The 11,555-nt window shown below is 41.4% G+C and overlaps 1 protein-coding gene across 1 annotated transcript; it reads left to right on the forward strand.

Moving 5' to 3' along the window:
• Window positions 1-381: 381 nt before the first annotated feature.
• uri1 (URI1 prefoldin like chaperone) lies at window positions 382-10,361 on the forward strand. Its single transcript, XM_086163019.1, has 11 exons — window positions 382-782; window positions 1,897-1,931; window positions 4,836-4,914; window positions 5,085-5,220; window positions 6,261-6,352; window positions 6,435-6,498; window positions 6,582-6,765; window positions 6,868-7,099; window positions 7,177-7,328; window positions 7,419-7,659; window positions 9,725-10,361. The coding sequence occupies exons 1-11, from the start codon at window positions 711-713 to the stop codon at window positions 9,911-9,913; spliced, it is 1,476 nt and encodes a 491-aa protein (XP_086019145.1). The 5' UTR covers window positions 382-710; the 3' UTR covers window positions 9,914-10,361.
• The last annotated feature ends 1,194 nt before the right edge of the window (window positions 10,362-11,555 follow it).

Below are 11,555 nucleotides of genomic sequence, written 5' to 3' on the forward strand. Positions count from 1 at the left end.
AGTAATGAGGAATAAAATCATGACCCTGTTGCAAAGTCATGAGACAACATCATTTGTGCACTAAAAACTGAAAGGGGTAGCTTATCCACAGCTACATAAAATGTACCCATCTGGGGAAACTTTGATGTAGGTGCTCATGAATGAAGGTGAGTACAAAATGTAGAATATATTTGAGAAAAAAACAATGTGCTCACAGGACCTTAATGTTGATGGTTATTAACAAAAACCTTGACAAAAAATGTTTTCCCCCTTCTTTTCTTTTAAATGAACTGCAGTTCCAGTTCCCGGCCTCCAGAAGTCGCTCAACGCAAGAAGAAAGCGGAGAAGAAGAAGAAGCAAGGAAAAAAACAGAAGAAGAAGAAACAGTAACAACAGCGGAAGAAGAAACAGGAGACGGAGACCGGATGTTGTGCTGTTATTTGCCCGCAGCTTGACGTACCTCAGATCGCATGGCGCAGCGAGAGTGACGGGGAACACTTTTGCTCTGGGAATATCAAAACCGCGGATGTTTTTTGGTCAATGATGCAGAAAACCCTGAAATGAGATTGTGAGATGTTATTCCTTCCGAACTCGTGGATAACTATCACTGCGACATTGATGAATAACACCAGAACGGATCTCAGGAATAGCCGCCGCTGCTGCAGCATTCATAAACACTTCTTTAGGACTCACAACAAGCCCTGAGCTCTTTTTGTTGTCGGGATTGACACATGGCTGACGGAGGTAAAGTGAGCGCAGAGCATCTCGGCGGCGTTGTCAGGCTCCGCGAGGAACACCAAAAGGTAAAGTGACGAGGTGACACGAAGTCCCCGAGCCGCCGGACCGCCGTGGGGATCTAAAAAACACGAGTGGGTCCGTTACGCTGTGTGTGTGTTTTCTTTTCTTTTTTTGGCACGTGCGCACCGTGACTTCGAATCCCCGTGTTTTTGAGAAACCTCCAACCGCCCAAATACACATTTTAGCAAGGTCAACGTCGGCAGAGCACTCGCATAACTTGTCGAGGTCACTCTCCACGACACGACACGGCTCGGGTCACGCGTGGGTTCTTCCGAGACGCCGCGGAGCCGACTGGCCGAAGACCGGTTAGCTAGCTGCATCGATGCTAGCGTGCTAACCCCCTGCGTCTCCGCCCCCTGGATGACCGAGGAGAGAAAGTCATGGAATATTCGAATATTCTGATTTTGTAGTATTTTACTATGTTCCATTCTATCCATATTTATGTTATATATTCATCCATTCAAATCCAGGTCAAGTGCGGTGTCGTCTGATTGGAATTGTCAAAGTAGAAAATATCCTACCAGGGAACGAAAATGAAAATAACCCGTGTGGAAACAAAGTCCGTTTCAGGCGTATGTTGTAACTTAGTAAATGTATATTTTATTGGGATAGTGACAGTCAAAACGTCCAGTGAATCTCGGCAGAGTATCTGAAAACTAAATAAATAAAATCTTGCTAAAAATGATGCTTATATTGTTTTGCTGTCAGATATTCTAAAGCTCATGTGGGTTTAGGGGCCTCACTCAAGGGGTGAGACATGGACAGCATTGGGACAAGTTTTTAAGGTGATTTTACATTTCTGTTTTCAGGCTTTGGGAAATTCAAGGGTGGTATATCAGTAAACACTCTTCCTGGAAATAAAAATAGCGAAACCACCTGCATCATGTTTTACCTTGTCTTTGCACAGATCGAATCATTCAAAGGAGAGGGTGCCATCCTGACTCTTGAGCTTCGATGTGACTGCTGGCCCTGTTTTCACTTGCGCCATTTTTTGCTCTTTATGTTTCTCAATCTTCAGCCCGGACAATATTGTGTTGCACGACTGAAACTACTGACTCCACGGAGCCTGAGATTCATAGATCACCTTTATGATTTATGTGAAATTATTTGTCCTAACAGGTGGTGAAAGACTGTGAACATCGGATTCAGCACTGGTAAGCCTAACAAATTAGGGTGACACATGCTTTAACACTGAAGCACATTGGATTAAAAAGTATTTATTTGCAAGCAAGCGTGATCTCTAACACCCTATTATGCAGCAATAAGTTTTTTGTTGATATACTGAGGATGAGGGGAAAAAATCCCCAACAAAATGTGTTCGTAAGTCCTATTCTGTCAATAGATTGCTAGGCAAGAATTGACTAGGTAATTAGTTAAGGGGCTTTGGAACCACTGAACGTGTCTTAGCAGTGTGTGTCCAAACAACTCAACCCCTTTAAAGGGATTTTGAGTAAGACTTATATTTCACTCTTATAATTGAGTTGTGCTCAGCCCCAGCTATTGTGATTTAACCCAAACAGTTTTCCTTTCATATAGCATTTTTGTGAGAACAGTAGAGAGCTATCACGGATTACCGTCATATCTCATCTCCTACATTTTTTAAATTTTCCATTATGACAAGAAACAAGATGAACTGCAAATTTCTAGTATGGTAATACCTGCTGCATCGACTTCAGACCCAGTGTTTGGTTTTACACCAGCTTTCTGACCCCCCCCCCCCCCCCCATTTCTATCAGACTTTTGATGTCAAAACAAATTGCTAACCATTCAAAAAGAGTGTTTTCACATTGTAAAACAACTGCACCATTTTGATACAACCAGCTATTTACTGTAGGTGGGACTGCCTTTTTCATCTGCTGCTATGATGCTGCTTATACTAGAAAGTCTAAAGGTCAGAGCCCACCATGGAAGGTGTGTAAAAACGTTTCCAGTGAACAAAATATGTTTTCCTAAAAAACAAATCAGAAAGACGAGTGACAATCAGACTGTTTTTACCTAGATTCCTGCTTCCAGAGACCAGTAACAGTGGTGAGATTATATTTTAAAAAGGCTCATTGTATCCCAATTTTCAGTTTAGATAATCTTCTCCTCCGCTGGTGACATTGACATCTAGAAGTGATAAACTCAAGGGCCCTATTCACCGCAAACATTTTTTTTTTACTTGGAAGCATGGTACTCTTCAAATCATGTAATGATGGCGCCGGTCTGTATTCCTGTCTGATGAAACTCTGGCAGTGATGGTCTGTGCGCAGTTCCAGGAATCTGAAAGTAAAGCAATTGAGGCCTCTGTAAATGGTATTCTGCGTGTTAGTACTGTTCTTGCAGGAACATATAAAAAGAGATTTGAATAATTTCTAAACTCTGGACTCCAGTCCAAGTGAAAGTTCAACTTTGGGACAAAGTGTTGCGTTTGGTTGTAAAACACTTTTAAGTATTGTTTGAAGTTCCTTATCGGGGTCCGGATGGTGGAGGGTCGATTGATGGAAGCTATCTTTCACTGTGCCCACCACTGTGTACATTTTTTTTCACTCCTAGAAAACTTGGCTTCTTACACTTGAAATCTTTTAGAAGGGTCTCTACAAAGTTTTCATCACCCGTGAGGTGATGGTTACTCTTATTTCAGGACCTCTGCTTATTGACAGCAGTTTGTCTGTAGTGCGGATAAGCACATTCCACTGGAAAATTTGATAATGCCGATTCGAAAAGTGCCCACACACATATGTACTTTATGTTCTGGGAAATAGCTTTCTTCGGGTCGTGTCCTGGAAAGCATCTTTTAAAGTTTTAAAGCTTTAATCCAAGTTATGATGGCTTGGAGACCAGCTCCAATCTGGTAGATTGAGTCGAAATACCTGTGAATGGGGCGTGACTGCTGCAGTTTATCGCAAGTATCAAAAATGCGTTGTGCATTGCATGGCGATGTATGAGTATTACTTGTTGTCCTGACAAGTACAAGTTAAGATCTGGTGATTTTCGATGGGCAGACAATCTGAACATATTTGAAGACTCAATTTTAAAGGGTTTTTAAAATGGATAACATTGTTGAGAAAAGAGCCATTTTGATCCAAATTGTGCCACCATGCTGTGTGTCATCAAAGCAACACCCCTCCCCAACTTTGCACACCCCACACATGTGATTTCACCGATAGAGGATGATTGGACCTCCTTTCAGGACTTAGTGTGCCAACTGTGATCATCACTCCTTCTGGCTGTCCTGCGTCTTTAAGTGGGAGATAAATCAAACCATGTGACCTCAGACAATTGTCAGCCAGGGTCTACCTAACTTTAAACTGAGCAGATTTCTTATGAACCAGATTAGCAGAATGCAGCTGTGTACTGCAGACAATTGTCATGTTCTGGCTCCAGAGGAATTTCAAGCTTTTGGAAAAACAAAGTGGGATACATTCCATTCATGAATTCAGTTAGGTGTTGGATAATGAAAGTCATTTTAAATTGTATATCAGCTTGAGTGACAAGGTTGATTTCGTATATCTTTTTGCACATGTCACTTATAAATTATTTAATGCTTTTTAAGACAGGGCCGCAGTCTAGATGTGAAACATATGCAAATGAAAAGTTCAATTTGTAAATACTGTAAAGTTAGTTGCATATTAGGATAGATCTGAGAGGAGTTCTTAAATGTATTAATCTAATATAAAGCCAGAGCCTATTATAAGTGCAGTTCCATTGTATTTTATGAGACGACTGTTGCTGGATAATGTCTTGAGTGCCAGACAAAAGCCTCTTTAAAAAATGCAGCTGTCATTTTTAGACATTTGGGTACAAGTGTGATTTTACCCAGTGCTCTGGCTTTCAAAAATGCAAATAAATAAGAATCACAACTTGGGGGCACTTGCATTCCATTAAGTCTTCCCTGACATCCTGATCTTATTTGAGCTAAATGTAGTCTACTTCTGAGTTAAACATCATTTAAAAAAAGACTTGTACCAAAAGATGACAAACCTGGCATCTACTATAAAGGAGGAATCATGACTTTTGCAAAAAGACAAGGACAGTGAGTGCTGAAAACTGTTTTTTGTTTTTTTTTTTAAATTCAGGCAAAAGGTGTCAGGTGATTATGAAGTCCTGAAGGAGCGCTTGCAAACTTTTCCGGATCAACTGTCTTATGACGTCATGGTGAGATCTGCCAAAAAAGAGAGTTCACATAGTCACGCTGTACAATGGGTTAGAATTTTGATACATTTCCATTTTAATTTAATGTCACTCTTTATCTCTGGCTTCCTTTCACCCCCCCCCACCCCCCCACCCCCCCACACACACATATATACATTGGTCTCTTACAACAGGTGCCATTTGGCCCTTTGGCCTTCATGCCAGGCAAGCTGGTGCACACCAATGAAGTCACAGTGTTACTTGGTGACAACTGGTTCGCTAAGTGCTCCACCAAGCAGGCTCAGAAGATTGTGGATCACCGCATGAAATGTAAGTCCGGTTTTATAAAGACAGAACAGCATAGTTGTCATGTTAGTTGACGAACAGTCCTCCTGTTCATCCAGCAGAGGGCGGCGCTGTATGTAAATAGCAAGATAGTCTCACCACTTTTGAATGAACGCTGGAGGGACAGAATGACTTTTAGTCATGATTCCTGACAAGAACCCAAGAATAAACCTCTTTTAGTTGTCTGCAATGTCACTTTTTTGTTTAACTTCACACATCATTGTAAAGAAATAAAAAGATGTGTAGCTTTGCATTCGCTTATTTTACCTTTTACTTCGTCAGTAGACCCCTACATCATAATGCAGCATGAAAGTTTACTTCCCCATGGTCAGTTCTACTCCTGTGTTGTGTAACATTATTGTGAAATAAAATGTATGTTTTCCTTCCTTGTTCATTCCACTACTGAAAATGTGATATTCAGTCAAATGGGCCCATGTAGCAATCTCTCCGATGTGAACATTATTAGAGAGTCAAGTGAAGCAGAAATGTGCTGCCACAGCCCATCCGCAGCCATCTGCCCCCCTCCGCCCCCCATCGTCCTCCCAACCTTCTGAACCAGCCCACCCTGCTATTACAGAGTTAAGTGCTGTAATACAAACATAGCTAGCTGAAATGTGTCAAGACAGGGCCTGAGTTGTCAAGGCTTCCGTGTTTGACCTTTCCTCACATCCAGTTGATGCACTGACTGGAGGGGCTCCCGATTGCCATGGAAACAAGAGCTCTCTGGTGCTATTAGTAAAAAGGCTTAATTGTTTTGAAGATCTAATGATCCACAGTAGTATTCAGGGCAGGAGATACAGTCAGCTGTGTGTGTCATAATTTTTTAAACTTCCACCTTTAACTTATTTAGGATTTTATCTATTCCTGTTGACAAATCAATTGGTTTATTCACATCTGTTTTGCCTGCAGCTACTCTGCGAACAGCTTTGTCATCCCCCCTAATATGCCCTTATGAGTTTCTTGAATGTCCCCAATGTGGATCAATAAAGGATTATCTTCTCTTATGATGATCACTTTGTCCACAGATGTGAAGAGTGAACTTGATGGTTTGTCCAAGACTATGAAAAACTTCGAGGCCAGAGTTGAATTGGCAAAGGATTTGGAAGCCATATCATCTGTATGTTGCATTTTTTCAATGTAATTTCAGAAAGGCAGTATTATATAAGTGAATTAACTCATATACTATGTTTCTGTCGCAGAATAAAGGGGGCTACGTCGACATTAGAGAGGAGGTTGGGAACGAAGAAGCCTCCTTTATAAAAGGTATCTTTGCCGAATTCTGCTCAATTGAACTTTTAAGCAAAGAAATGTTTAAAATGTTAAGAGATTTGTGCCTGCTTGTGCAGGAAAGCAAAGAGTGGCCCACAAACCACATTCTAAGCCCAAGCTGGAGCCTGTGTTGGATCTAGAGGCCGATGAGGAGGAGGGTAGACAGGGAGAAATTAGAAGAGCCATCATGAGTGAGAAGGAGCTGTGGGCTAGATTAGATGAACTGGAGAAACTGGAGAAGCTGCAGGATGAGCAAGACAGGTACTTGAACTAAATGATATTCTCAGAGAAATAATAGCAGCTGGTTGTACCAGCGTGCCCTGATCTTGTCACGCATTAAAATGCGTCTCTTCCTTTCTGCAGATTGTCTGATAACACAGACCTAAATGGTGAGGACACGTCCTCCTCTTCCTCAGAGGAAGACAAGGATGGAGATGTTCCCTTACCAGTAAATGGACGCAGCCTAAAGCCTGGCTGGACCTCGTCGGCCACCGGCAAAGCACCGCACTGCCAAGAAGTAAAAGTAGATGATGAGGAAGAGGAAGCAAACTGTTTGCCCACCATTTATTTTTCTCATACAGTTGAACCCAAGAAGGTGAGCTTGCTATAGTGCCTTGAGCAATGAGTTACAAGTTGTTTTGTTCCAAAAATCTATACTTTTGTATGATATAGGTTAGGATAAACACTGGGAAAAACACCACACTGAAATTCAGTGAAAGGAAAGAACAGAAGGAGCATTCAAAGAGGAAGAAGAAAAACAGTCACAGTAATGGCCACTCTCATCTTGAGCTTCACAAAATCACCACGCCAGCTGACATTTACAGGTAAAAAGGCTACAATGTCAAAATTGCCATCATACAGATCTGTTACTAGTTTAGTGATCAGGGTCAGTTATCTTTTTTTTCCTCTTGAAGGCTGTTTGTGGATGTGAAGAATGGCGAGCCCATCCCCAGGAAATCCATTCTTAAATCACGGAGCCGAGAAAACAGTGTGTGCAGTGACACAAGTGAGAGCAGCGCAGCAGACTTTGAGGAACGCCGGATGGTCGGGCGAAGCTTCAGCCACGATGAGGCAACACACAGCGATACCAGTGATGGTGTTACAGAGGAGGATAGTCCCACAGCGATGCCATTGCATCCCACCAGCCGCTTTGAGGTACAAGGCTAACTCCGTCTTTCAAATACTGATCCAATACTGTTTGTCTGAAGTCAAGTCTCTTTGCATATAGTCTATGACCGTCGATACACAACACAACTCTATGCTTAAGGTTTGAAAAAGTCAGTTAAATGGTCGAGTCTAAACATAAACTGGCTCTCAGCACCAGCATTTGCATATTTAAAAGGCATCTGAATGTCGATAAGTATTTAATTCAGAATACACTGGCACATTAGTCCCATGTGTGGACATGGGACTGTCTGTGGCCATGTCAGTGTTTGCCTCATGCAGCCATGGATAAGGTGGCATCACAGCTGGCAGAAGCCATGATTTAGTGTAAACGAAGGTCATGTTGTAGTTTGTTATGTGCACTAGTCACATAAAATGCTTTGACTGTTTGCCTTTATGGGTAAAACAAACAAAGGGCAGAATATGAATACATTTACTATTTTCTGAATGTTTAAAATATGACAAGGAACATTTTATCACAGTTTTAACACATCCAGGCTTTCTTGAATACATTCTACTCATGGGAAAAGCCCCTGAAGAGCAGTATGTGGAAAACTGGCGTCACAAATGAGATATCCCCTTGACATTTGACCTAGGTGTTCAGTCCCAACGAAGAAGCCACATTTGTCTCTGAAAAGCATTTCAGAAACAACAAATGCGCTTTTTTGATAACTGAGTTCAACAAGTGAAAGGATTCTGACATTGTCTGGCAAATACAGAAACAGCCATGAAATGCTACTCAGAGTATTTTCAGCCAATAAGAAAAACTCTATCAGGTTGGGTATCTTAATACTTTGCAAATTATCAGATAAATAAAATATCCAGTGCCTATGGAATTTTGACAGTCCAGTTCCAGTTGCAATGTGGAGTCAATCAACATGATTTGATTGAGCACACTGGCATGTGATTCAGTTTGACTCCTTGCCAACGAGCAATGCTATGCAATTTCATGACTTGGATTATTTACAAACCATATAATGCATTTAATAAAAGTAAATTAAGACTGCTGGCAAACAGGCCTCTCTATACAAGTGTTTTTTGCCTGTTGAAAATCTCACTGTCAGATAAATGGCCAACTGCAGCGTCAATATATTTGAGGGTTTCCCATCAAGCACAGCAAACCATGAAATTTTGTAGACCTGCCGAAAGTGGTCCCGATGTTTATACCATCAACTTCACATACAGATCTCATTTCTAGTAGGTCTACAGTGAAATGTCCATGGTAACATATCACCCGAAAGAGTGAAGCATGTTTTTGTCATGCTAAATCTAGTTGTGATCGAGCAGTTGCTTTTCTAACGTGCCTACTGATACAGCAGCTTTGACTTTTTTGTTTGTTTGTTTTAAGTGCTGCCATAAGGTTCTTCTATAGAAATGAAAAGCAGATGTGTTATTCTCTCCCCCGGGGGATGCCTTCAATTGTTGTATTATAAATATCTGGTGTGTACATTAAAACAGAAGTTTTTTTCATAATTGCCACAAAACATAAGCTGGACTGGCATTAATTCAGATGTCATGACAAGATGCAGCTTCTTATTACATCAATATTGCCCAGAAGTTGAAATATATAGACTGTATATGGACATCTTACAGGGCTTGAGTAACTAAGACAGTCAATTGCAGTAAAGTTTTGGAAATATCTTGTTTGGTACTTTGAGCAGCCCAAGAGAGAATTTCGTCATGTTCAGATAAACATGTTTATTACAGAGAGAACCATGAAGATCAGGAACGATAACGATAGATGGATATCAAGGAGGAGCCCCCACACTCAAAGAAGGCTGATTCAATACCCCCCTCCCCTCCAAAAACACACAAAAAACACCAGATGAGGAATACAGAAGTGTTCCATAACCCTTCATTTTTGAAAGTCAGCAGTCACCCTTCTCTCAAGTAGTTCAGAAGGAAGCGGTTTTTTGTAAAACAGCAGAGGTGTTTTGTGTCCTACAATATCCACCTGCTCCACCCTTGACATGAAAGTATCATAGAGTTACTGAGTAGAAATCCCTGGTCAATAATCGCGGCTTGACTGCACTCTCTCGCTGCCCCTGTTCTGCAGGCCTTCTCAGGCACCGTGATAGAGAAAGACCCAATGCCCTTGGCAGTTCCCCATCTGACCATTTCTCCACCAGCTCTTCCCACCATCCTGGAGAGGAAACAGGAGGAGGTGACACCTGACATCGCCCCGCCTCAGCAGGCGCCCAAACGGTTGTCAAAGTTCAAAGCTGCCAGGTTGCAGCAGAAGTGACTGAGAAGCGGATGACGAGCAGTCATCGTTTCTTTTTACCCTTGTGTTTTTAAGCTGTTTCTTTTTCCATGGATGAACCGAAGAATTTGCACAGTGTCCACTCAGTCTCCCTGGATCAGTTGCCCTCAATCCACCTGTTGCTTGATCCTCAGATCTTCTCCCCGCTAAAGATGGGACACTTCAGATGTTGAGCCTGTTTTTTTTTTTTTTATGTTGTCATATGCTTTTCACCAGTTTCATAAGACTGTAGGCTTTGATGCGTAGTTCCAAGTTGCCTTTTTGTTTCCCATCATGTCACGGTTCTTGAAGAGAATTAGTTGCTCGCTGACTCTGATTTTTCTACTTTCTCCCTAACTGCTGAATGTATTCTTCGTGACATGCTTTATGTAAAGACAAAAAAAAAAAGTAGAAATGGAACCTAAAATTAAAATAAATACTTTTGACTACATCCTTTTTCTGTAACCAAATATTTCATGTAGAAATACGCAGTTTTCCTCCTCATAGACACGGTTAAATCCTTTTGGTCTCTGGACAGAGGCTGAGCTAATATGGCATGTCATTAAGAACCATTAACGTGTTAAAAATTTTGAATAGCCGGTTAGAGCGCCTTCCCCATGCCAAAATGCAAGCCGAAAAAAAGAGCAAAAACCTTTTTTAACTGAAGCTGTGAAGCCAAAGCAACATGCCTGCTCAGATTGGGGAAAAGGACACAACAGGGGTGGTCGCTTCCCCTGGTGAAGGGGGTGGGTGTCCACAGGCCGTCTTATGTCTAGACTGACCAAGGAAATGGGTGGGATGGGGGGCTTTGTCTACCCTTTCTGCACTCTTACCATTTGCCTTACAGGGTGACTAAAAAAACAATTTGAGTTTAACCTTCGTCTTGTCAGCAGCTTAGACAGCAATGGAAGGGTGTGATTCAAGGTGAACACACTCTTGGAAAGGTGTGAAACCACCATCGGTGTGGCGGTAATTTCTCCTAAAGCAGAGGTGAAATAAGAGGTTACTTGAAATCCAGGTACTGAAATTGTTTCAAAACAAACGCATGAAGAACACTTGAAAGATCAGATCTAAGAAAGAAGAAGAACGTTCCTGTTATTTCTTTTGTCATTTCATGTAATCGGGGTTAGTGGGACCCACGCACGCACACACACACACACACACACACACACACACACACACACACATACATACGCATGTCTTGGCGCTTGGGCCCGTAGTGGCTTTGTGTGACCGCAAATTCAAGCGTTCAATTAGGGGAAAAAATAAATAAAAATCCCAAAACAAAACAAGCAATCAAACGTGTGAGTGTAGTGATGGATGCTCACAACACTTCACAATAAATACATAGTAATTATAAGATGTCACGAATCAACATCCAATTAGGGAAATACTCGAGAAATAGATGAATATAAAATCCCGGTTTGAGCAGACATGATTGCATCCATTATTTTTGAACACCAACAGTTGTCATGCATATATAGATAAACAAATTGCAATGTACAGTAAGTGTGTTTAATATTGGATTTCAAGTAAAAAAGAAAATATAGAGGGTAATTGCACTTGGGATTTCAGGCGCATAAAAATAAATGGGTCTTTAAATGCAAAACATCTCCGTTACAAAACAGGAAAAAACAGAATTTAG

This window comes from Fistularia commersonii, chromosome 17, assembly GCF_037954325.1.
Source record: "Fistularia commersonii isolate RoL2024-O1a breed Wild chromosome 17, RoL_Fcom_v1.0, whole genome shotgun sequence".
Lineage (NCBI taxonomy): Eukaryota > Metazoa > Chordata > Actinopteri > Syngnathiformes > Fistulariidae > Fistularia > Fistularia commersonii.

Coding starts and splice junctions, on each gene's coding strand:
- uri1 (XM_086163019.1), top strand. CDS start 711: ATGGCTGACGGAGGTAAAGTGAGCGCAGAGCATCTCGGCGGCGTTGTC. Junction 1,932..4,835: donor GAACATCGGATTCAGCACTG/GTAAGCCTAACA, acceptor TTTTAAATTCAG/GCAAAAGGTGTCAGGTGATT. Junction 7,100..7,176: donor ATACAGTTGAACCCAAGAAG/GTGAGCTTGCTA, acceptor TGTATGATATAG/GTTAGGATAAACACTGGGAA.